The sequence below is a fragment of the Tarenaya hassleriana genome, unplaced genomic scaffold, assembly GCF_000463585.1.
Source record: "Tarenaya hassleriana unplaced genomic scaffold, ASM46358v1 Cleome29, whole genome shotgun sequence".
Lineage (NCBI taxonomy): Eukaryota > Viridiplantae > Streptophyta > Magnoliopsida > Brassicales > Cleomaceae > Tarenaya > Tarenaya hassleriana.
Genome location: NW_010966092.1, coordinates 1,613,742 through 1,638,091, shown reverse-complemented (window position 1 = coordinate 1,638,091; position 24,350 = coordinate 1,613,742). Strand labels below are relative to the sequence as shown.

At 37.4% G+C, this 24,350-nt stretch overlaps 5 protein-coding genes across 7 annotated transcripts; 3 read left to right on the top strand and 2 right to left on the bottom strand.

Moving 5' to 3' along the window:
* Nucleotide 1: 1 nt before the first annotated feature.
* LOC104818409 (cyclin-dependent kinase E-1) lies at nt 2-3,234 on the bottom strand. Its single transcript, XM_010547991.2, has 3 exons — nt 3,127-3,234; nt 606-2,186; nt 2-199 (listed from the first exon to the last, which is right to left on the bottom strand). The coding sequence occupies exon 2, from the start codon at nt 2,081-2,083 to the stop codon at nt 653-655; it is 1,431 nt and encodes a 476-aa protein (XP_010546293.1). The 5' UTR covers nt 2,084-2,186; nt 3,127-3,234; the 3' UTR covers nt 2-199; nt 606-652.
* Nucleotides 3,235-3,438: 204 nt separating this feature from the next.
* LOC104818408 (DDT domain-containing protein DDB_G0282237) lies at nt 3,439-9,256 on the top strand. 2 transcript variants are annotated; one of them, XM_019203089.1, is made up of 11 exons: nt 3,439-3,574; nt 4,494-4,624; nt 4,867-5,039; nt 5,820-6,241; nt 6,347-6,425; nt 6,674-7,020; nt 7,196-7,653; nt 7,759-7,918; nt 8,219-8,380; nt 8,481-8,569; nt 8,828-9,256. In XM_019203089.1, the coding sequence occupies exons 2-11, from the start codon at nt 4,512-4,514 to the stop codon at nt 8,976-8,978; spliced, it is 2,154 nt and encodes a 717-aa protein (XP_019058634.1). In that variant the 5' UTR covers nt 3,439-3,574; nt 4,494-4,511; the 3' UTR covers nt 8,979-9,256. The 2 variants fall into 2 exon arrangements, with proteins under 2 accessions (XP_019058634.1, XP_010546291.1); XM_010547989.1 differs by lacking the exons at nt 8,219-8,380; nt 8,481-8,569; nt 8,828-9,256 and adding an exon at nt 8,115-8,214 and having other exon boundaries at nt 7,759-7,923.
* A 1,669-nt stretch (nt 9,257-10,925) lies between these two features.
* On the top strand, nt 10,926-15,936 carry LOC104818406 (target of Myb protein 1-like). Of its 2 annotated transcripts, XM_010547985.2 has the most exons (11): nt 10,926-11,102; nt 11,918-11,993; nt 12,742-12,855; nt 13,149-13,227; nt 13,408-13,506; nt 13,609-13,722; nt 14,095-14,255; nt 14,337-14,412; nt 14,579-14,664; nt 14,839-15,147; nt 15,334-15,936. In XM_010547985.2, the coding sequence occupies exons 2-11, from the start codon at nt 11,971-11,973 to the stop codon at nt 15,653-15,655; spliced, it is 1,383 nt and encodes a 460-aa protein (XP_010546287.1). In that variant the 5' UTR covers nt 10,926-11,102; nt 11,918-11,970; the 3' UTR covers nt 15,656-15,936. The 2 variants fall into 2 exon arrangements, with proteins under 2 accessions (XP_010546287.1, XP_010546288.1); XM_010547986.2 differs by lacking the exon at nt 11,918-11,993 and having other exon boundaries at nt 15,334-15,655.
* A 231-nt stretch (nt 15,937-16,167) lies between these two features.
* LOC104818405 (serine/threonine-protein kinase SRK2G-like) lies at nt 16,168-19,105 on the bottom strand. Its single transcript, XM_010547984.1, has 10 exons — nt 19,045-19,105; nt 18,624-18,903; nt 18,190-18,264; nt 18,002-18,103; nt 17,854-17,907; nt 17,631-17,723; nt 17,276-17,368; nt 16,954-17,058; nt 16,765-16,863; nt 16,168-16,616 (listed from the first exon to the last, which is right to left on the bottom strand). Exons 2-10 carry the CDS (start codon nt 18,741-18,743, stop codon nt 16,320-16,322), a joined length of 1,038 nt encoding a protein of 345 aa, XP_010546286.1. The 5' UTR covers nt 18,744-18,903; nt 19,045-19,105; the 3' UTR covers nt 16,168-16,319.
* A 3,071-nt stretch (nt 19,106-22,176) lies between these two features.
* Nucleotides 22,177-22,971, top strand: LOC104818404 (defensin-like protein 6). The gene is made up of 2 exons (XM_019203085.1): nt 22,177-22,312; nt 22,652-22,971. Exons 1-2 carry the CDS (start codon nt 22,258-22,260, stop codon nt 22,813-22,815), a joined length of 219 nt encoding a protein of 72 aa, XP_019058630.1. The 5' UTR covers nt 22,177-22,257; the 3' UTR covers nt 22,816-22,971.
* The last annotated feature ends 1,379 nt before the right edge of the window (nt 22,972-24,350 follow it).

Sequence of the window (24,350 nt, the reverse complement as noted above, 5' to 3'; positions counted from 1 at the left end):
AAAAAAAAATTCACATCCATTCAACTCGATTTACATGTTTGCAGATTCATGCATGGATTAACCAAATGCAAGGTGGTATAGCTATTCGTATAAAATTTCAAATCCATGCATGAACATTTGTGGCGTACATTCTCGGGCGTGAGTATCCCTTTTTTTTAATGGACCTTCGTGAAAACTCACACAGGATCGCTGGTCCCACCTACGCGGTAAATAAGAGAGATAAAAGATTAAAACTCATTTATTCGAGTACAATAAACACGAAACTAATGAACCCCACTGATTTGGTGAGGGTTGTGGAGTTAAACTCAGTTAACCGGTTTATCTAAAATGGTTCTCCTTAACCGGTCCGGTTTAGGAAATCTTAAAGACATTTCTTGAATGCTGCACTATAAAAAAACCAAGGATGTCGCAAACTGAATCTACCAATATGAATCAAGAATGACCGATCACCCGTTTTCACACTCATACAGTATTCGTTCGTTTTCTACAGGTGGTTTTCCAAAGTTCGCAAGCCTAGCCTAAAACTAAAAAGCAACGATTATCGAGCACGAACGTCGGGAGGCGAAAAAACGATCGGAAACAGATACATACGATATAGAACTTACCTCGTGAAGATCCGAAAGGAAGGTTCCCGATTTCTCCGCTGGTTCGATCAGAGGCGTCTGTTTTTGTTAGGAGGCACGTATCCGGACATATTCATTCCGGGGTCTTTCCTTCTTAACTGTTGCTGCTGATGCGTTTGAGGCATTCCCCGCTGCTGCATCGGGACCCCTCCGGGATTCATTCCGGCCTGTGCCGGGAAATTATAACCCATCATGCCCTGTGGCTGCATCCTCTGCATGTTATGAGCGACCATTGGCCGTGGCATAGATCTTCCACCCATTGTATGAGCACCTGCCATGTTTCCCGGTACGTTCCCGGTTTGTACCGCTTGAGGAGGATTGATACTTGTCGTACCCTCGAAATCCGTGTTTGTGTCTACGGGCCGACTCGGGTAGTTCACGATTTTCTCCATGGGTTGGGAGGAAACGAAGGCATTGCGTCCAGGGAGTGGATCCATCCGGAAATACTCGTGCTCTAGCGCTTGTGCTGCTGTGATGCGCTTCAGTGGATCGTATTCGAGCATCTTGGATAAGAGATCGAAAGCCGCACCTTTCGGGTTGAGGTGAACGACGTTGTGAAGCCCTGCATTGTCATACTTGTGCCCTTGAATGTGTTGAAGATCGGACTGCCAGTGTGGAAGGTTACCGAGAGTCGGCCACTTTTCCAAAGTTGGGTGGCCTAAAATCTTGAATATCTTGTCGAGTTGATCCAGTTGGAACGGGTTTGGTGTCGACTTTGCCTCCGCCCCTTGAAACAGCGGCTTGAGAGTCAACAATTCAGCAAAAATACATCCAACAGCCCACATATCGACAGCGCTCGTGTAATGCTTTGACCCAAGAAGCAGCTCGGGGGCACGATACCAGATGGTGACCACAACTCCATTATCTGATAATGGCTTCAATGGGGCTTGATATATCCTTGCAAGCCCAAAATCAGCGATTTTGATTATTCCGTGTTCCTCTCCCTCGCCCATAACCAAGATATTCGATGGTTTCAGATCGCGGTGTATAATCCAATTGCTGTGGAGGTAGTTCAAGCCATTAAGAAGCTGCCAGAGCAACGACTTAACTGTGTACTGATTGATGGGATGGATGACTTTGTCCCTGTGGTGCCTGATGATTTCATAGAGATCGTACTCGGCGTAATCAAAAGCAAGATACAGGGACATGTCTGCATGGTTGATGTGGACATTCACAAGCTTCACAACATTCTCATGGGAAATCTCCCTTAGCAGCATGATTTCACGGATGGCGGTTGGGGAAACTCCATCCCCGTCCTTTGACTGTTTAAACTTCTTAATGGCAATGGGTCTTTTTGTAGGGGTCTTGGTTTTGGCCAGGAACACTAGACCATAAGTCCCTTCACCAATCTTGCCGACGAGGTTGTACTGTTGCAGCCACTCTGGTTTCTCATTGCCACTGCTCGAGCTGTTGGCCCCGACACCCCTGCTGTTGGAGCTTGTTGTACTACCATCTCCCATGTTAGTGTAATCTTACTACGCCTTACAATGCAGATTCTTAAAGTAGAGTCAACAACGCACAAGCAATTACGGTTTATTTCCGCTGCCTGAAAATATCCCTCTCCTGAAATTTGAACAGGAAACGGAAAAAACGATGAGTCTTAGCATATCAAGATGAACTAGTCAAAATACTTCACGTGCTACTTTATAGGTCAAATGGTTTCCAAATGTTGAGAATAGCAACGTCTTAATTATTCTAAACACTCAGAACCCTTTCTATCAACTTTCAGTTTAAATTAAATATGAAGACAATAAACAACAAACACAAAGAAGCAGACAAACCTCTATCACTAAAGAGAAAAATTCTATCCCAAGAAACGACGACATCAATAAGGCAATTGAAGAGACTCTCCGTTAGCACATCTAAACTACTTGCAATAAGGATATATGTAGAAGCAGCTAGGTGAGCAAACTATGAACTGGGAAGACGGGCTGCTATGAAGGAGAAGTACATGCAAATCATGAGAATTTCTTCAGCATTGTGTCAGCATTCAAAGCGTAGGAACAATCGTTCATTCCATGACTAATAATAGACTAGACAAACAAGGTCCAATACAAGTACGCCGATTTTAGAAACATCTGTCAATTCAGACAAACCGGCTCAAGCACCTGTCAAATTCAAAAAACCCTAAGAGTTCAGATATTCAGAAAAATCTATGATTCCTTTCTTCTCCGAGCTGGAAAATCTAGCAACGTCAGAGAAACAGAAGTAAAACTTTCCAATCAAACGAAGAGAAAGATCTCGCTCGTCATTCAGGAACCGAAAAGGGGACAAAAAAGCAGCTGAAATCTCAAGCTCCGAAACCATTAATAGGAGGGGAAAAAAAAGCACATAACCACAACTACTCGAATCAAGAGCTATGGTGTTTCATCCCTAACCCTAGACTCCAAATTCAATCACGGTAAAAACAAATTCCGTTACCTCGAGAAAAAAAAAGAGATCGAAACATACCAAACAACGAGCGAATCTTCCGAATTCCGAAAACAAGTCACAACAATCTTACCGAATAAGGAGATCACAAAAATCTTCCATGAAATCCGAGCAACGAACAATTCCTGGAGCGTGTCGGAGACAGAGGAGAACCCGACAGAAGGCAAAGAGCAATCCGGCGGAGATTAATCGATGCTCAAAACGACTGCGTTTTAAGCTTCAAGCCCATGGGCCCATAAAGTCCGTTGTGATGGGTTGGGTACTTTATGTCAAAACAAATAAATTATGGGGCTAATATGTAATTTTGGAAAGCTATGCCTCCAACATAAGGTATAAACTATAAAAGTGGGGCTAATCATTTATAAATGTTTCTTTCCCACAACGAAGGACGACGACCAAGCAGCTGAGAGAGAGAGCGAGAGAGCGTGAGAACTGTTCTCATCTTCCGGAGAAACCCATTTCACGATCCATTCCCTCGCTCTCTCGCTTTTTCTGTTCGCATTTCGATCCATACATTCGTTGTAAGTGTTTATTCTTCCCGTTTGAATCTCTTCCTTGGTTTTGTTCCGCCAATTAGCAGCTGATTCCTTATGGGTTCCCTGTTTTGTGGCGGGAACCGATACTTCTTACGTTGTCGTGGGCGACTTTGCTTTCTCACTGTTTTTGCTTTGGACTTATTTTGGTTGCGAATTCGATTACGGGTCATCGATGGGTATGTCTGTGTCATGATTTCTCTTTACGGTTTTGAATGTTTCGCCTGCCTTTGTTTTCTCTCTTCTCTGTCGAGTTTGGCTTCTGGGTATTCTGGGATTTTCCTAAAATGGAGATTGATACTGCTTCATCTTCTTGATCGTGGGTCTGGGTTTGCTTTGTCGGTTTCTTTTTGGTTTATTGGGTTGCTCGATATTACTCAGAACTGGTGGAGTCGGTAACTTTGTCCGATGGGATCTGATCTTCTCCAACCCTATTGCGAGGCGACAGGTCTAGGGTTTTCTGCTATTGTCGGTTGCTGCATTGTTATCTTTGAGATGCATTCTCCCATTTATCATTTTACATGATCTATGAGTTGTCCTTGCTTCGCTACAACTTATCCGGCGAATCAGCGGCAGAATTAATTTTCTGTTCTAGGGTTTTTGTCTTCACTTTCATAATATTGCTACTTCTCATGTGCATGTGTGTGTTTATATGTAATTGATTCTCTGCCAAGCCCAGTCCACTTGTTGGCATTAGTTTTGGATGTTGCATCTCTTAATGTCACACGATTGCGAAGGATGAGGATTAGGGTTTGTTCTTCATCTTTCTAGGAAAAACACTTTCATATTGGTTGGTTGTTCATTTGTTGCTTAAATTTCTTGGATATTTTTATTATATGTCATAGGAAGTGAATTCGCAATCATAGTATCATACATCCAAAATTATGAACTTTTTGATGAACTGTAGGTCTTATACGTTCAAAGGATGCCTCTACTGAAAAAGAAGCCACATAAACTACTGGAGCCGCCAAAGGACTTAGAGTCGAACGAACTTGTATATCAAGTCCGTTTGACAAAAGAGATTTTCCGGGATTATCAGTATCCTTATTCTCAAGCTGTTGAAATATCTGTCTTGGGTTAAAAAAATTATTCTTGAATATTTTTCTTAAATATTTGCTTTCTTCTCATCCTGCGTATAGTTGTAGGAAAGCTGAACAAGTTCAAAACATGAGAATACTGCTTCCTTCTGGCTGCTTCAATTCTGGAGAGAGCCAGGAGGCTTGGTGGTTATTCACTTTTATATATGGACATGATAGATTTGTATGCTTAACAAAGAACAGATTGTACTTGAAGAAGATAAATCTGTATCAGAAGCGGGTTTGGACATGTAAATCTACTGGTAAAACTAGCTTGACCTACGAGGAGGCGTTAGAATCAGAAAGACATGCAAGCGAAAAAGTTCAGGCTCTGCCCAAAGAGCTAGTGGCGCCTGCTTTACGGATCATACAGTTCAGTAAGTGTTTCTTAACTTTCTTTTCCTATTTTCTGTATCATGGTTTATTCTTTTAGTATTAATTCTGCTTTTAGTCTTGATTGTTTTAATTTTACTAGATTTATTATGTTTATCTTGGAGAGTATTGTGGCATACTTCACCTTGTACATATCCTGTTGGATCCCTGAAGCCTCAGGCAGCTTAGTGGGCCTTCACTTTGTACTTTTAAAGTTTCAGAGCTAGATATGCCTCTGTGTGTTCGATACGGTAGGAATGATGTTTACCAGGTTCTGTTTTACTTCTACCATAAAACAGAGTTACTTAAAGATTGTTATTGGTGGTTCGTTTTTGGATAATCATTTTCCTGGACATTGAAAGATGTAATATGGAAATATTGGTGAATTTTGCTGCTAGAACATAGACCAGAATTTTGAATGGTAGCAATTTGAAATATTGTATTTTTGTGTGCATCAATTAAAACAGCAACGAAGGAACCTGCAGCAGGTTATGTTATTATTCTGGTTCTAGAAGCAGATCAATCAGATATAGTCAAAACATGGCTGTTCATGAAAGTTAGAAGGGACCAACTCTATCATGTCAAACCGTGGATTTTGTGTATGTTGTGTTTATTTTCTTAATCTTACAAATTTTCCATAGATTGTGCTTAGATGAAACTTTGATGTTCCTATGTCAAGTAAATAAGGGCAAGCTTTCACATTGTGACTATTCATGTGAGAAAAATTCTTCAGCACCTGTAATATAAAAGTACGTTCTCTAAGCTTTCTTTTCCAATTTTGACAGGTACCTTCTCATTGAAAGATCTAGCAGAAGTAATAGTATCAGAATTGCAAAGTTGTTTCTTTGTTGGTGCTGAGTTGTACGGAAAAAGGAATGGGGAATTGTTTCCATGCAGAATCTTGAAAATCGTAGAAGATCGAGCTGGTAAATCTCGGTACGAGGTACGCTTCCTTGATAAAGATAAGAAAATAGATGAAAACACAGTGCTATCTGGGGAAGATCTGTCATGGAAAAAGTTTCCTTTTAGTAGAAATTTCCTGAAATCCTTCATACGGGAATCCACATGCCGGAGTATACCTTGGGTCGTAAATGATAATCTGGCACTACTCCATGGGATCTCAAAAAAGATTCCTAAGGAATTGCAGAGCAAATATGTCTTTCAGGGAGGACAACTGATTCACAAACGTAACAGGCAGAGAACAAAGGTAGATTGGAAGAATATAATCATAACCATGTGATCTTTGTTCTGTGCGTACTGCCTAATATATTGGTCTATTTCCTAACATTTTCTTCTCTGTGCAAAACTTTAGGGAGATAAAACCGAAAGGGAAAACGGCAAAAGAAAGAGAGCAGAAAATGGTAGACATGTTGCAGATGGGACAGATGAAGGTAGCTTTCTTTCTAATGCTCACCAATTCATATCCAAGTCAGTCTTTTTTTTTCTTGCAGAAGCTCCATGGTGATTTCAATTTCATAGTGGCTTTTAGGTGATATATTATGAGCCCTAAGTCTTCTTTTGATTCGACGACGAAAATTTTGGCCGAGACTATGACATTTTAGCATATGTTTGTTTCGGTTTCAGACTAGATATCCAAATATTCAATTGATTTGGCCGTTCTTCCTTATTGTCTTTCCAGAGGTCAATGAGTCAGAGGAAGAGTCCATCAATTATCCAATCGAAGATTTAATGGTGCAACCTGGGCCTGATGATCCAGATATCAATGAACGTCCTTCTCCTTCACGGGATTTCAGTGTTCCAATGGATTGCGTTGGGGATCTTCTAATGGTCTGGGATTTTTGTTCCTCATTTGCTAGGCAGCTGAATTTGTACCGATTTTCTCTCGAAGACTTTGAAAATGCTGTCTGCCACAAGGAGAGCAATTTGGTGCTTATCATGGAAGCACATGCTTGTCTTTTCCAGTTCCTCATAAATGACGGTGGCGACAATTTTTCGGCTTTACAGAAGAGGAACCGCAAATCAAAGGTCAAAAATCTCTCTCATGGAAAGTCTCTCTTGATAATAAATTCAATGCCCAGTAGTACTATTCTCATTCACAGTTTTAGACAAGAAGTTGCCAAACTTGCTCATACTTGCAATTTTTTCTTAAATTTTGGTTGATGACTGACAGTATAGACTTTCTTTTTTCATTTTCTTTCAGATAACTTTAATCACATGGACAGAGTATCTATGTGATTTCTTGGAATCGATCAACATTCCTGATTTCTCCTCGCACATTGGAACAATCAAGCGGGGGCATTATGGTCTTCTCTACCCTGATGTGAAGTTGAAAATGTTTAGGGAGTTAGTGAACCAAATAACGGAAACAAGCACGTTTAAGAGGGGAGTAGATGAGCTCATTGAACAGCGTCATGCCGTAGGTGCTGCTAGAAGAGAAGAAGCATTGGAGGAGGGCCGGAAGAAAAGAGAGGAGAAGAAAGAACGGTCGAAGACTAGTGAGGAAGCTAACGGAGTATTAGACAGAGACGGAGTGGAGGATAAGAAAAATACCTCGCACGTTCTCGGAAGCTGCAGTAGAAAAGGTAAAAAGAATGGGTTCGATGCAGAGAAAAACAATGAGTTTATCTCTTCGGAAAAAGACGAACCATCGGAAAAGAGGTATGCCTTATATCATATTTACGCATAAACAAAATTTTCCGGCCTTCAATAAACTCGACTCAGTCTCAGAGCTTGTTATCATTATTTTCTTATCGGTGATGATAGGCTTCTAGAGAATGTCTATCAAAGGAAGCACAAAAAACAGATGTTAGATACGAAAACACAACCAAAAGAGGAGAAAGAGCTGACGGGGAAGGAGCAACCACAGGAATTCACGAGCGAAGATAAGAACGGAAATACAGAAAGGAGGAGCGCTGAGCAGAGGGTAAAGTATAGCCTCTCCCTCTCGATGAATGTGACAGATGATAGTTTTTTTTTTTTTTTTTTTTTTTTTTTTTTTTTTTTTTTTTTTTTTTTTTTTTTTTTTTTTTTTTTTTTTTTTTTTTTTTTTTTTTTTTTTTTTTTTTTTTTTTTTTTTTTTTTTTTTTGCTTCTGACTTCTTATGATTTACAAACTTGCAGAGGCAATATTATGAAAGAGAGATGGAGAAAATAGTGATACGGACCAACCCTTTGGGTAAAGATAGGGATTACAATAGGTATTGGTGGTTCCGACGCAATGGCAGAGGCAATATTATGAAAGAGAGATGGAGAAAATAGTGATACGGACCAACCCTTTGGGTAAAGATAGGGATTACAATAGGTATTGGTGGTTCCGACGCAATGGCAGGATATTTGTTGAGAGTCCGGATTCTAAAGAATGGGGCTATTATAGTTCCAAGGAAGAGGTATCGTAAAAAGTCGCATGCCTTATTCCTTTGTAAAATCATATTAATCGAATCGTTTTTGTATGGGTCCTCCTCAACTCGTTCTTCCTCGAATCCACAGCTCGATGCGTTGAAGGGTTCGCTAAACTGCAAAGGAGAGAGGGAAATGTCTTTGCACCAACAACTTGAGAAATTCTACGACAGAATATGGTGAGTATATCCCTATCTTCTTCACATTATCTATCTTAATCCATTGCTAAGCAGAAAGATTTAGCCGATTTTTTGGAAAGTTTCAAGTTGCTAATATCATTGTAAATAGTTAGAATAAGGTGTTTTCTACTTGGAAAAACATCTCACGGGCAAAAATCTAATTGGAAGATTGTCAACTAAAACGAGAAATCTCGCTTATTACATCTGAAAATACCTAGTGGGATTCGACTGTTTGAATGAACTACTTGTGTATTGCAGCTCGGTAGCACAGAAGAGATCGAAAGAAATAGCTCACAACTTAGAAACGGAAGAGGCTGTGCTTCGGAGGTCTACCCGTGTGAGGGCTCCCCCGAGGGAGAATCCCGCCAGTTCCTTCCTCCGATACGTTAACAAGTGGAAAGAAGACTAAATCGACATCCGATCCGAGAGTTCTGTATAGGAAGTTTTTCAGTTGTGGTTATGGAGGAATTCTCCGTTCGGGTTCGAGGTTTTTTCCCCTACATAGACTTGGTGAAGTTTAGCATATAGCATACAAGACGTCTTGGATAGAGGGAATAGGAAATGGTGTTGGCTTCTTTCTGTTTTCATCCATCATCGTGATTGATATTGCTTGACTTTGTCCATTTATGGCAAATGAGAAATGAACATTGTTCTGAAGGTTCAGGGAATTGGCATCAGTTCAGCTCATTTTTATTCTCATTTGTTCTTCCATGGATGCTTCCTCACGTAAAACGGGCCGGCCCGACCCAGCCCAGCCCGACCCGTTTTTTAGCGAGCTATAAATATATCAAACCAACCCATATCGTCTTATCCCGCGAGTCAAATGAGCCGGGTCGCGAGCCAAATATATATTTTTTACAATAAAATTTTAATAATAAAAATATTTAAAACTAATTTTCATATTTAAAAAATATTTAAAATATAATAAAATATAAAATTTTAAATAAAAACAAACTAAATATGTAATAAAAAAAATAATTTGTATATAAAAATATTTTAAAATATTAAAATTAAAAAAATATATTTTTTTTTTTGTCCGCGAGCCAGTCCGGCTCGTGACGAGCTGACTCGCCACGAACCCGACTCATGATGAGCTGGCTCGTTTGGCCTAGTTTTTTCTAGGTTCAAATATTTTGAACCCAACTCGGAAAAATATGGCCGACTCACGAATCGGCGCACGATCCACGGCTCGTTTTACATCCCTACTTCCTATTCATTAGTGTTTTACTTGCAGAAACTTGGTGGCATTTGTTCTAAAGCTTTTTTTTGGTAAAAGGTTGTTATTATTTCAGATTTTGGTTTGGGTGGTTCCTTTTATTTATATTTGGGTTTGATAGGATTTATATTGAATTCGATATGGTTTGGATTCGGTCTTATAAAATTATTTAGTTTACAAAGAAATTTTCAGTTTTTCGGTTATTATTTTATTCGGTTTACTTTAGGTTCAATTCTGTATTTAAAAGAAATCATAAACATGCGGATTTTATATCAAATTCGGTTTAATTGTATTTATACATTATTCGGTTTGGATCGGTTTGGGTATTCTAAGGTTAACAACTTAACGGGAAGCTTTGTAGAGTAATGAGATGAGCAAAGTGACTAAAAGTTTGATAATTACCAAATTAACAATTTCGCGTAATAATAATAGTACACCAAACACCATAGATTGATTAAAAAGCAAAGCCAAATTGATTAAGTGGGTTGGTAATTACCATATTAATAATTTTCATTATATGTATAAAACTTCAAGAAAAAAAATCAGAATCATAATTCTGGATAAAAAGTTGGGAATTCTAATTTCAAATCAGAATCATAATTTCGGATAAAAAAATTGTGAATTATAATTTCGTTCGACGTTTAAATTACGGAAACTGGGGTTTCAATGGGTCAATTTCGATAGTTAAGACCTATTTGACATATTTCGAATATATACACCCAAACGAAAAAATCTCGAAACTATTGGGGTATTTACGAAACACATACAAAAAAGTAAACGGGGCGAAAGTCAATGATCACTGAAATATCGGGATGAATTTGAAATATCCCCGAGATTTTACCGGGGGGAGAGGAAAGTACACGTGGCAAAGATATGGGCTGTCAGTCGTTGGTTAAAAGGAGACAAGCGCGTGACGCTATAATCTCTCCCCGCCATTTCACTTGGACCAAACCAACAAAGACCTCATGCCGGTGCTCTGCTGCTCTTGCAGCTTTGATTTTTTTTTTTCTTTTTTATCTTTTAATTTTAAACTAATCCTTATTTAATCCCTGATTAACATAATCAGGTTAATTTAATTAATCTATTCATTAAGTTAACAGGTGAAGAGGAGAGGCGCAAAAACCTCTCTCTCTCTCTCTCTCTCTCTCTCTCTCTCTCTCTCTCTCTCTGAGTTTAGCTTTTGCTTTTCTGTTCTCCTCCTCCTCCTTTTTCTTCATCTGCTCTCTGGTTTCAGTGAAATGCTGAATCTGGTTAGGGTTTATCGGCTCTTCGTTGGCTTCCTCGTTGTTGTCTCCGTTGCTCTATCCGTTTTCGCAGGTACAATTTTGCTTCACCCTTGGTGTCGTTCACTCAAAATTTGTTGGCTTATTGTTCCCGATCCTATAGAGATCTATATTTGGTTCAGATTCTTTTCACTAGTTGGATTTAGATTTTTCTGTTTCAAGCTGTTAAAATTTATCCCTTTTATCTATTTTTCGTCGCGATCAGTTCCTTGTTTCACTCGAACTTTTTCTCGCCATCGATTTGGGTCTTTCCCATGCGTTGTAGAGATCGGGAAGAATACTGAGATTTTGGGCATGTTCGTTTTGGCTATTGACTCTGAGCGGTTCAATGGTTCCTTTTCTGTGATTCAGAGAAACTAGAAGGGAAAAACGTCAGCTTTTTCCCGTACGCACTTCATGTTTTGCTGTATCATTGTGCGTCCTGACATTTGAGTCTGGTTCCATGGCCTTTTTCCTGAAGTAGTTCTTGCTTGGGAAAGTATAAGTTGAAGCCTTGATGTTTTGCTCCCCATTTCATCGCACAAGTGCTCAGACACAATTGATAGTTTCAAATTTTCTCTTAAAAGTTCATCTCTGGGTCTTATGAATGAAATTGGTGGTCAAAGATGTTTCTAATAACATAAACATGAGGATCTTTTAGTCTTTGTCATGATCTGTTATTTCTTTCTTAGAGAAATATGTTCTTTGCTTGATGAATAGATTGTAGAATTCATTTGGGAAGTTCAGATTTCTATGGTTCTGTTACTTTCTTATTGCGCTGCTGCTTGATTTTTTTAGATATTTTCAGGCCACTTATGTTTAGTTTGTTTCTTTCATGCTCCATATGGGACATATTTTCATTGCTTGCAGATTAGAAGCTGTCGCATGTTCGAAGCTATTTCTTACAAGCAAAACCATAGAGCATGGCTTTCCTTCATTCAGTAATGTAGGTTGCTTCTCTTCTCGATGTTGTTACTTGTCTCGTAATTTTACCATTCACATTCCTGTAGTAGGCTAATAGCCCCTACTTTTTTAGTTATTGGAATTCTATTAGGAGTAGCAAATCTGCATGGCTTCGTTTTTCTTTTGAATTTTTTTCTTCAAAACAGGGTAGTTTTGAATTTGGAAAAGAGAAAAAGAAAAAAAACTCTTCGATATAGAGATTTAGCATTTCCTATCTTATGGCCAGATCCTTTAAACTTTTTGTTGTCATTTCCTTTCTTTGAAGTAGTTTCAGGTGGTTTTTTGCAATTCATTGAATCACTTATTTAACTTTCAACTCAAGTAACATATTTAATTAGTCTAATTGTTCCTTACCAAAATGTTAATTAGGAGCAGAGAGTTTATGGTCTTTGAATTGCTAAACTTACATGTCTATCTTTTGGTGACCGTGTAAATTAGAGATGATTTAACTGAGGGATGATTTTAGCACATGGAAAATATAAATGTTGGAAGAAGATGGTTGAATTTTGTGCTTTGAATCTTCAGATTGATGACTTTTCCAGTGAGTGTCTTTACAACTTAAGCACCTTGCCCTTTTCTGATTTTTTACTTGTTTATCAACCCTCAACATCCACATGCTCTTTGCTTAACTTGCAGTTATATGAATCGAATATCTTCTAAGAAATCAATCAAAATGTGTTTCGGATGGTCATTGTAAGAAGATTTAGTTGCTAATTGTCTGTGGCTTCCAGAGATAAGCAAAAAATGGCAGCAGAGCTTGTTATTTCTGCAACCAACGAGAAGCTTGCTGATGTCGACTGGGCAAAAAATATTGAAATCTGTGAACTAGTTGCTCGGGATGAAAGGTATTTTCGATCATCATTTTATTATTTGGTACAGGAGATGCACTCCTAGTGGACTTCGTTGGATGTGAAACTCCCATTTTAGCTGCCATATGAAGCTTAAGCTTCAATTTATATGTCTTCTTTCTCTTACAAAAAACGATTTTGTCCTCTTGCCTCTGGTTTTCATTCCTTTTTATTAAAAGTTGTCCGTTGGCTATTATGAATTAGGGTGGAACTTGAAGTCCTGATATTTTTTGCATCAGGCTGTCAACACGTTTGGATTGCTCTTCTGACATAATTCCTTTTTTGAGCAGGCAAGCTAAAGATGTTATCAAGGCTATCAAGAAACGGTTGGGAAGCAAGAACCCAAATACTCAATTGTATGCTGTCATGGTATGTTCATGGTTTAGATCTATCTTTAATTTAATGTCATGCTTTATCAGCAGATAACAATGGAGCTGCTACTGTATCATTTGGGATGCTTTTTTAACCGCCTTGTTGGAGTTGCTGTTATCTTTGAATGGTGTGGTAACCCATTTGAATTGTCATTGTCCTCGTCATTTGGTATTGCAGCTACTGGAGATGTTGATGAATAATATTGGGGAGAATATTCATAAACAGGTTATAGAAGTGGGGGTTCTCCCTATACTTGTGAAGATTGTGAAGAAAAAAGTATGTACATCTATTTCTGGAGATTATTTTCGAAAAAGTTGAGAACTTTACAGCTTATCTAGTTTGCTTATTGTTTGGTGGCATTTTGAAATCCTACTGTAGTCAGAATTGCCTGTAAGAGAGAGGATCTTTCTCCTTCTTGATGCTACACAAACCTCCCTTGGCGGTGCTTCGGGGAAGTTCCCTCAGTATTATTCAGCATATTACGATTTAGTGGTGAGTAGATACCAATATACTCAGCTTCTTTGCCCTTTCTCATTATGCAATGCTATACACTTTCACTAGATGAGACTGATCAGATGAGAGATTTCCTCAGGTTGCAGACTATGCTGGGGATATCTTTCTCTGTGATTTCACTGATAATTAGCTACATAACTTTGCTACTTGTTATTGCATCTTCGATTATATTTCACTTAGAATCTGAGCGTAGTTTTTTATGGCAGCAGTTCATTTCTATTACATCACTTCTGTAGTACTGCTTGATAGAAATTTTATCAGTCAAACTAGCCTGTTTGTGAGATTCTGGTTGGTTGAGTATGTCTTTTTTGGCATATCAGCTGATGAGACAGCATCTTATGTTGCCTCCAGCATGCAGGAGTTAAGTTTCCTCGGAGAACTCATGCTACACCAAACCCTAACCCTGGCTCTACACAAGCAGCCCCCAGAAATACGCTTAATGAACAACTTGCATCTGCTAGGAAAGAGGGGACTGCTCACCAGCGAGAACCTGAGCCTGCATCTCCTTCCAGGTACACTGCCTTTTCCCTAGCCAGTTCTTGTTGCTTTTTCTAAAACTTCGCTTGGTGTATTCTGCTTTCTGTTGCATACAGCATCTTACAAAAAGCTAGTAGTGCACTAGAAGTTCTGAAGGAAGTTCTTGACACAATCGATTCTCAAAATCCCGAGGTATGCTTGTTGACTGTGCTTGACAGATGATTCATGTTTGACATGTCATCTGTTGATTGTGTGATTGGAAAGCCTTATATTACCCACGAATATCAATCCGTTGTATAAATAAGCTGGCCTGTTTCGGTAGCATCTTTTTTCTGATTACTTGTATCTTGCCATCCAGGTAGCGAAAGATGAGTTTACTCTTGACCTTGTGGAGCAATGTTCATTTCAGAAGGAACGCGTTATGCATCTCGTGATGACATCAAGGCAAGTTGCTCTTTTAGTAAGAGGATATTATAAGAATTATGCTTCTGCCTGTTAGGCAATCTTCTGAAATGCATTATCTCACTATTCCTATGCCTTTGTCCGTAGCATATAATTCCATATAACTCAGGTATTTTCTAGATAGCCGGTTTAGTTCTCACTCATCTTCTGCTGCAGGGATGAAAGGATCGTTTCTCAAGCAATTGAATTGAATGAGCAGCTGCAAAGAATTCTCACTAGACACGATGACATGCTATCGGGCAGGATCATGGAGTCGGGCAGCTCTACATCCAATGGATATCATCCCCATTCCGGGCCAGGTCGTTCTACTTCAAATGGGAATCATCAGAAACATGAGCTGAGTGCTTCTACTACTGCAAATCATCTCCATTCTGAGTCAAGCAGCTCTATATCCAATTCAAATCTTCTTAACCATGAGGATGATGATGAAGAAGAGGAGGAGGAGCCTGAGCAGTTATTCAGAAGGTTTGTCACTCTTTTACAGTCACTGCTTTGAACTCCTTGATATGGAAAGTGGCTAAATTATGAAGATTTCGATGTCTTGCTACTAGGATTAAATATATCTCATTAGATACATTGATTGCATCCAAATGATGTTAAAGTCTATTTTTCTGCTACTAAACCCGTAAATGCCAATGCAAAACTCGACAGACTGCGGAAAGGAAAAGCCCGAGCAAAGCCTGAAGACGAAGAAGAGCCATTCTCGGGAGAACGACCTCCCCCGGGATTTCTCGGATCATCCATTCCAGGTGAAAGACTCAACCGTCCACTTATACGGCCTATACCTTCGGAGACAAGACTTGACAGAAATTCACAATCTCCTCCTGTCGGTATTCCGCCTCCGCCAGCGAAGCACATGGAGAGGGAGAGGTTCTTCAAGGAGAAGAAAACTGACGGCTCTGCCATTTCCGGCCATATGAGAGGCCTTTCCTTCAGCAGCTCACGCAGCGGAAGCTTAGACTTCAGTGACTGACTTGCCATGAACAACCAAAGTCACACATATATATATATATATATACATACATATTCTTTACGTTTTTTTTGGGGTTTGTAATCTACAGGACAGAAAGATATGGAGAAGAACATCGTCTGTGTGTGGGTTTAGTAGTATAGCTTTTTGCAGCAGCCGAAATGTTATGCCATGTTATACACGAGATGAGTGTATCTGTTTCAACGTTGTGGGAACTCGGACTGTGTAAAAGCTTATTGAGGTTTGTGCCTTTTTGTGTAATGAAATCGTACCATTGTTTACTATCTGAAAGTTTCTTATAATATATAATATATATGATATATATATATATATATATATTCAACATCTTTTTTGGTTGTGAAAATTTTCAGATCTCCAAATTTTTTCGGATACTCAAACCCATTATTTTAAACTTATATATTTGTAAATACGAATTTCAGATCCCCGAATATTCCTAGTTTTGATATCGAGAATACGAATCTGAATTTTTTGTACCCGATCCATGCCCAAGTGTAAATACCAAGGGAGACGCAAGTTTGTTAGTTACAAAACGTGAAAGCATTAATTTAACTATTTTCTTTCAGAGACAGAAGTCCAACAACAAAATCACAAGAAAAACGTGGGATTCAATTGTGTAATAAAAGTTACAGAGATGAAACGATTCTGCTTACGCTTTGTGAGTTTCCTGGAAAGACTGTGCCTCCTTGACATGCTTTCCGTATTCATCTTCTTCCTCTTCTTCCACCTCGGCCTCCTCCTCGTCTTCCTCCTCGGATCCCGAGCCAAAGCCCGTCGGAGCTGGATTTCTCGCTTCTCCGACGATCTTCATTATGTCCTCTATGCTCTGAAGAGAGTAGCTCGAATTATCCCTCCTGTAATAAGCTGCTTGAGCCGACTCTGTCAGCTCCCTCGGCAAGTTCTTCAAGTACCAAGGGTGGTTCTTGATTTCTTTAAGCGTGATTCTCTGCATATTAGTTTACAGATCCGAAGAAGAGGGCAATCAGATTTACAACAAGTTAACCTGTGCGGGGAAAACCCGAATTTTAGCTTGTAGTTTCATTGAAAAAAAACTTGGAAGGTTTCACTGTTACAACTGTAGAAAGTAATAATACCTTGAGCGGGTTAGCAACGAATATGCGAGAGAGAAGGTGTCTGCAATCCTGAGAAACATGGACGTAATCCGGAATCTTGTACTGTACAGCCATTATTCGCTGCAGAAAATCGTTTGGACGTTAGCTCTAATGAAGGAAACGATATGGGGAATTGCGAGAAATGCAGTAAGAGTCTCGGAGTTATATTACCTGGATTGTTTTCCTGAAATTCCGTGAATCTTTCGGATCCTCAAACGGATACGCTCCCACCAGCATCACATAAAGTGTCACTCCGCAAGACCACACATCCGCCAACTACAAAATCCCGCAAATGAGTGCCCGGAAAAGTTCAAAAAAAATTTCTACCGTGTATATACTAAAGTTTTAGGAGGATCTTTGCGAAATATATATATACTGTTTTCCTATCTTTAGCTACTACTCTCCATGAAGATACTAAGCTTACTCTTGCAACCAGATTGTACATTTAACTACAAATTTTATATATCTACAAAAAGAAACATGACTAATCTACCTTGCCATCATATTCCTTCCGAGAAAGAACTTCAGGTGCTATATATGCAGGAGTTCCAACCGTTGATTTGGGTCTAGAATGTAGCAGAGATGACTACACAAGAGGGAAAATTAAAACAGGAGTGAAAATACAGATTTAGAACATGGAATGAATAAATCCAAAAGACTTCAATGATCTCAAAAATCATGGAATTGATCCAATCACTAGATTCTGGAATCATGCCCGGTTCTGTTTGAAGCCCTTTTGCGTAATCTTTTTTCCATAACCTTGAGAAAAACGATGCAGTATTTTCAAGATTCTCCAAAAATAGTACCGGATGGAGACAATTGAGTGTTCTCAAACAAAGCATACAGACCTTAGAGTATCCGAAATCACAGATTTTCAAAAGGGGAGCAGGGCTTCCATCAAGCAGTGTGTTCTCAAGCTTCAGATCTCTATGGCATATTTGCTGCAAATGTAAGAGGACGCACGAGAAAAGGAGATTACACAAATGGAAGCATAAAGCTTTCAGCTTTATGGATTACTGGCTGTATAAAATTTGATGTTTAGTGTGTGTATATATATATATATATACATACCATTGAGTGGCAGTAGTCAACACCGCAAATCAGCTGCTGGAAGAAGTACCTAGCCTGGAACAGACAGAAACAAGAAACTCAAATACACCAAAAGATCGAGGAGAATCCAAACAGTGAAATGACCAATACCCGGCAGAAAAAACATCACCTCGGGTTCACTGAATCTACCGGCACTACAGATTCGATCAAAGAGTTCTCCTCCGGCAGCGTATTCCATCACAATTGCCAGATGAGTTGGAGTCAGCACCACCTGCAAGAGAAATTTACAGAAATTGTAATGGCATATGAACGTCTCTTCAGGAGCTAGTTTATGAAAAGGGCATTTTAAAGACTTGCCTCCTTGAACCGGATGATATTAGGGTGCCTTAGTGACCGGTGATTAATAATCTCCCTTGCCACATTCTCATCTATCTGCATTCCATGCCCAATACACCAACCATGAGATCTCATAAATAGAATTTCAATTTAGATCCAAAGCATTTATCATCATTGTTCTTCACATCCTTGTTCTTTGAACACTCCAGTACTATCTTCTGGGGTTCAAATCTTACTCTTATTTCTGCAAATCTGCTCATTTTCCTACCCATCAGATGCACTCAAGCAATTATTTGATCAGAATTCACAACCTCGAGCCAAAGTAGAAAACGAAACGCTGCTCATACAATTCAGAGGAACCCAGATGATGAAACAAACAGAATTTTCTCAGGAACCGAGCGGAAGCAGGAAAATAAGTGGCGGAATCAATGAAAGCGAAAGAAAGATAACTCAACCTTACGACCTCTCTCTATGTATTTCATCGCAACGAGCTGCTTCGTCTCCTTGTGTCGCATAAGCCGGGCGACACCGAAATTCCCAGCTCCCAAATCCTTCACAACCTCGTACTTCTCCATCTCTACTCCCCCAGACTCCGAATCAATACGTGGACGAGTATGTGTATATGTATCTATGTACTTATATATACGTATATACGAACATGATCCCCCCCCCCCCGTAGAAATCAAAGTTCCGCAGCAGAAGAAACCACCATCTTCAAGCGTCGTTCATGGGGATCTGAGAAAAAGCGGAAAAAGCTGAATTGCGTGGGATAAATCGTAAGATCCAAACACACATATACTTACACTGAAAGCGTGTGTGTATGTGTGTATGGATATATATATATACGCGCGGAGAGAGAGAGTGCGTATGGAGTACGTGAAGGGATTACTCAAATTCCGATAACCAGCTTGGAATCCAACGGTGACGAAGCTCATATATATATATATATATATGTATGTATGTATATAATAAACTAATTATTTAGTCGATAGAATCGAATAATATATAGTTGTGTAGAATTAAATTTGATGTAAATATTGTATGGCTAGGATGTTTCGAAATCGAATACTAATTGATGTGAATAAAAAAAATGAAAACATTTAAAAATTCAATATAAATTACGAATTCAATGTAATTTGTTTTGAACTGAAGTAATTAAAAATCCAATATAAAATTGGACACTCCGTTTCTCTCTCTCTATATATATACACTCTTACGGAAAATAAAATATAATTGTACTCGTTATATATACATGAATATAAGATGATATGGATATGTAAAGTTAGCAATTATGGACTGAAATTGGGCACGGCAAGTTACGTTGGACCAATTAGGTTATTCACGAAATAACATAACATGGTCTATACTAATATATATATATATATATATGCACATAACATAGCCATGGAGTTATAATAAGCTTTTATTTTCAATAATAATAAGAGCCTTGACCCATAACCATGCATGCTGGTTAAGCGGTTGCCCATACACGTGTAGAGTATATTTGAGATTTCGGATTCGGATTTTTTTCTCGATTCCACTTTTTTTTTTATATAAACAGTATAGTTATTCCTACCTTCGACCCGACTAATCCAGATCAGAGATCAGTCTTTGTATATGATCATTTTGGTCCAGAAATTATATATATTTCTACAAGTAAAATTGAATTCAGAATTTTAAGGGTAATTTTAGGATCATCAACTGTTGGGTGATTTGTTTTTATTCATATGCTATTTAATTTTAATTTTAAAAATTATATGTAAGTTTTAAATCAATTTTATTGAAATAAGATATATTATAACGCTCGGTTATAAGAAAAATACCAACTCTGCACGTGTGTTGCTACGCGCCTTGTCTCCCTGTCGTCCAAAATGGCCAATGATAAGTTTTTTTTTTTAGTTTAGGATAATATCGTCTGTATTTTTTTTCTTTTTCTTTGAATTTCGGGGTTTATCATCGATACGGCGTCGTTTCAGAATGGGTAGGCCCTACTTATAATCAAGCCCGGTTTATTTTGGGTTTGGTCCAAAATTAGGAAAGGCCTATAACCTGTTGTCTAACCCCAACGATGCGACGTTTGTATTTTTTTTCCTATCATGTACCACGATTAAATTAAAGATCAATCGTTACATTTTTCCAATTCGCAAACTTTCATATCTACAAAATAAAATAAAAACCAAAAAAACAGTCGGAAAACTGTATAACTTTTTGAATATTCAAATTATATATCTAAAATTTAAATCATGTTTTTATGATCTATATAAGTTTAAATTGAATACTAAATATAAAAATAAAAATATTTTAAAGAATATTACAAAAAAGTTATACGTATTATTAATCAATAAAAACTATATAAAATATGGTTTAAATTCATATATGGATGGAGACAGATCCAAATATGATGATTTAACTTGTAAAATGCCTTTAAATAACCTAACAGTAGTGTAAGGATTTAAATATAATCCCACTTGATGGTCACGTGACTGCATATGGGCAGTGAACCACATCCCCCCATGCATTGCACACATCATCATGTGCATGTCCATGTGTTGACAAGAAATTTGTGACATGAAGTTTGTGTTTTAACCTACCTTTGTTTCCACCGACCGACCATGGTTCTTGGTTTTCACACGGTTGCTCTATTAAGCGTACATTTTTTTTATAAGAAAAACCATATACTAAATATTTAAATTTGATATAACGATGGAGAGAAAACTAAGTCGTCTTTAAACACATAATACATTTTTTAAAATCTTCTAATATATATATATATATATATATATATAATGCAATGAAAACATTGAATACATTAAATATTTTTCTACCATAATATATATTATAATTTATTTTTTTATTAAAGTATCGTATATCTATTTTTTGATAGACAAATAAATAAGAATACAAAACTTAATTTAAAATTGGGTGACTCAACCGGTAAGGAAGTAAGTAAAGTTCTTTCTCAACCCATGTTCGGATCCTTATTTCGAGAGAGACATTCATTTGGATTTCTCCGATCTTCTAGGAGATATAATCGGAATAAAAATCCGGCTAACTTTTGGATTATAAAAAAAATACAAAATTTAATGATACATATCCAAATTTGGGTAGTTCAACCGGTGAAATGGAGGTACAAAACGTTTATCTCATCCCAAGTTCGAACCTCAAATTTGGGGAAGGAACGTATATTCTAAATCACTTGATTGGTTCCTGGTCCTGGATTAGTTTGAGCCTTGATCTAGGATATCCGATTAAAAAAAAAACTTAATGATAGACAAAATCATAAGAATTATGGACAATTATCTCAAAAAAAATTTGAACTTTCAAAAATTGCAATATAAATATATGAACTTTGAAAATTTTGCAAAAACACATAAAATTTGTAAATATTGTCATAAATTACTTAAAATTTGCAAATATCTCACAACGGATGCGTGTTTATGTCAATATGTGCAAAATTTATGTATTTTGGTATAAAAAAAATCTATTTATACGATTATGAAGACCTGTAAAATTTTATGTTTTTTTTAGAATATTGTCCCTGATAATTATGCATGGTTTCAAATAGATAATAAAACAATAAATGTAAAAGTATATGATAATGTGTTTGTAGATATGCAATATATGATATATGTAAATATAATAACCAATGACAATTACGTGACCTACCTTCTTATCAGAGTTAGGGTTTAAAGTTAAACCTCCCCTCGAAAGACCGCAACAAAAAGACAAACACACAATGGAATCGTGTATATATCCAAGGAAGCCAATTATATATATATATATGTATATAATAAAGATGCATCATGCAACCAAACTCTTACACATCTTCCCATGACGAGAATCTTCAGTATTGTTTATTCTGATTTAAAATAAGATATTATAATCATACAAATGTAAAAATATAATGAAATAAAACATAAATATTGTAAGAAATTTCATAGGTCCTTGAGGGGGCGACTAAGTTCTATTACTATAAATAGGGGGGGGGCGATAATATGAGAATCCTCCGCTACATCACTTGGTTTCAGACATAACACCAAAACAAAAAAAGAGAGAGAATTTGTAATACATTCAATCCAAAAGGAAAACATGGAGAAGAAGTTCTTCCTTGTCTTCTTGTTTCTTCTCGTCGTCTTCGCATCTCGTAAGTTATCGGATTCATATATATATACAGAAAATAACACCATGATTATACATAATGCTTTAAAATATACGAATAAATAATGAATAACCAACCAAACTCGAAAAAACTAACTATAAGAATCTTACATATGTAAGATTATAGTGTTTTTCCCCTTACCCTTCAATCATCTTTTTCCTATGCATAGACAGAAAAAAAAAAGGAGTTTGGTCTGATTCTTGAATTAATGGAGGTTTTAATCCATCTTTAATCGTCTAAAAAGCACGACCATTGTTTATTTCTAAGATATTTTCCACGCGCGCGTGTATATATATAATATAATATATGTGTATATACGTGCAGAAGGAGAGAGGGGGGAGGGGAGGATGTGCCAGTCGAAGAGCCACCACTTCCACAGGACGTGCGTGAGTAACCACAACTGCGCCATGGTCTGCCGCACCGAGGGCTTCTCCGGCGGCCACTGCGTCGGTTTCCGCCGCCGCTGCTTCTGCACCCGCCTCTGCTAGCTATAGCTCCTGCAGTCCCTCCAATAATAATATTTTAACCACTTTGCTTTGGTTATGCCTTCTGTGATCTGTCTTTGTTCTATGTTCGTCCCCTCGTCGTTTATGTTTGTCCCCTCCCCTAGTTTATAATAAAATATTGTTTCGGTTTCGGCAATATATATATATATATATAATCGTTTAATTGATTGGATGAAAAATCTATAGGGGTGTTAAAAGATTCGGTTTAAATGGGTATTATATAAAAAATACTCTCTATTTGCTATTTTGACTTCAAGATATATCATTCTCCATCTGTGATCCTATGACCCATATGACCCGAAATATAATCTTGGATACATTGGTCATAACATTAAATTTTTAATATTTTTATCAAATGATTAGTGAGATATATAAGGTATGAATATAATGAATGAGTGTGATCATAATAAATTTAACGTTATGACAAATGTGACCAAGATTATATTTCGGATCACATGGCTCACAAGATCACAGTTGAAAAAATGTATGTATTGAAGTTAAAATAACAAATGGAGGATATTTTTTATTATAATAACCCGGTTTAATTAGGTTAATCCAATCTGGATTGTGGCGATCTAAAAAATGTTGGACTTGCTCGACTCGTTCTGACTCGTTTGAAAATACTCGGCCTTGATTCGTCTCGTCTAACAATAAAAATCGGCATTGGTGGTAAAAAGAAACATCTCTAGCCAATCAACGAAAAACCCATAATTGTCAAGAATTTAAAGAAAAGAAACGAAGAGGATAATGAACCCTAATAAGAAAATCAACAGAGAATTAAAAAAACGACTCGTGACTCGTGACAAACTGACTCGTGAATCCATTTTTTTTAAACAGAGTTAAAAATATCTCGACTTGCCTATTCTAAAAACAAAACAAAATAGAATAATGAGTTTTTCTCATATTTGAATAATTATTGTGATCAGTGGCGGATCTAGCTAGTAAAATATTTAATAAAGGACAAACATAATTTTTCTATTATAATATAGGGTATTTCAAAATTTTATTTATAAATTTATAAAGATTTACAAATAAAATTATTATTTTTAAATTAAACTAACGGGGATCTTTGCCCCATTGCCATTAACGTGGTGTTCATATTCACGATTAAAGATTCACGACCTTGACAACATGAAAATTTACAAGAATATGGTTAAATGACAGAAAATGATCGTCACAGTTGAACCTAACCCCCCTAAACCAGACTTAAATAATCTAATTTTCGGGGTGTCCTCTGGTTTAGTCTCTATTCTCGGTTATTCCTGGTTTACTCAAGATTTCTACGTATTTACTAAAATGCCACTGGTGATATTCGGATTCATGTCGAGGCTTCCGAAGCTTCCGCTTGGTCCGGTGGCTTCTGAAGCTTCTCTTACGTTCAGAGGCTTTCTTCTACAGTATCTTATATATTTTTATAATTATTGATCCACCGCATTTTAAAAAAATCAATATTAGGTCAAAAAGAATAAAAGTGAAAAAAAGAAATATCATATTTTCGAAAAAGAAATAAACAAAAG

Excerpts from the sequence above, each read along its gene's own strand:
- LOC104818409 (XM_010547991.2), bottom strand. The coding sequence starts at position 2,083 with ATGGGAGATGGTAGTACAACAAGCTCCAACAGCAGGGGTGTCGGGGCC.
- LOC104818405 (XM_010547984.1), bottom strand. The coding sequence starts at position 18,743 with ATGGAGAAGTACGAGGTTGTGAAGGATTTGGGAGCTGGGAATTTCGGT. Across the intron at positions 17,908-18,001 it reads GTAGATTCAGTGAACCCGAG|GCTAGGTACTTCTTCCAGCA; the intron begins GTGATGTTTTTT and ends TGTCTGTTCCAG. Across the intron at positions 16,864-16,953 it reads ATTTCAGGAAAACAATCCAG|CGAATAATGGCTGTACAGTA; the intron begins GTAATATAACTC and ends GATTTTCTGCAG.
- LOC104818406 (XM_010547985.2), top strand. The coding sequence starts at position 11,971 with ATGGCTTTCCTTCATTCAGTAAT. Across the intron at positions 13,507-13,608 it reads TGAAGATTGTGAAGAAAAAA|TCAGAATTGCCTGTAAGAGA; the intron begins GTATGTACATCT and ends ATCCTACTGTAG. Across the intron at positions 15,148-15,333 it reads CCTGAGCAGTTATTCAGAAG|ACTGCGGAAAGGAAAAGCCC; the intron begins GTTTGTCACTCT and ends AAAACTCGACAG.
- LOC104818404 (XM_019203085.1), top strand. The coding sequence starts at position 22,258 with ATGGAGAAGAAGTTCTTCCTTGTCTTCTTGTTTCTTCTCGTCGTCTTC. Across the intron at positions 22,313-22,651 it reads TCTCGTCGTCTTCGCATCTC|AAGGAGAGAGGGGGGAGGGG; the intron begins GTAAGTTATCGG and ends ATATACGTGCAG.
- LOC104818408 (XM_019203089.1), top strand. The coding sequence starts at position 4,512 with ATGCCTCTACTGAAAAAGAAGCCACATAAACTACTGGAGCCGCCAAAG. Across the intron at positions 4,625-4,866 it reads GAGATTTTCCGGGATTATCA|ATTGTACTTGAAGAAGATAA; the intron begins GTATCCTTATTC and ends AACAAAGAACAG. Across the intron at positions 5,040-5,819 it reads TTTACGGATCATACAGTTCA|GTACCTTCTCATTGAAAGAT; the intron begins GTAAGTGTTTCT and ends CAATTTTGACAG.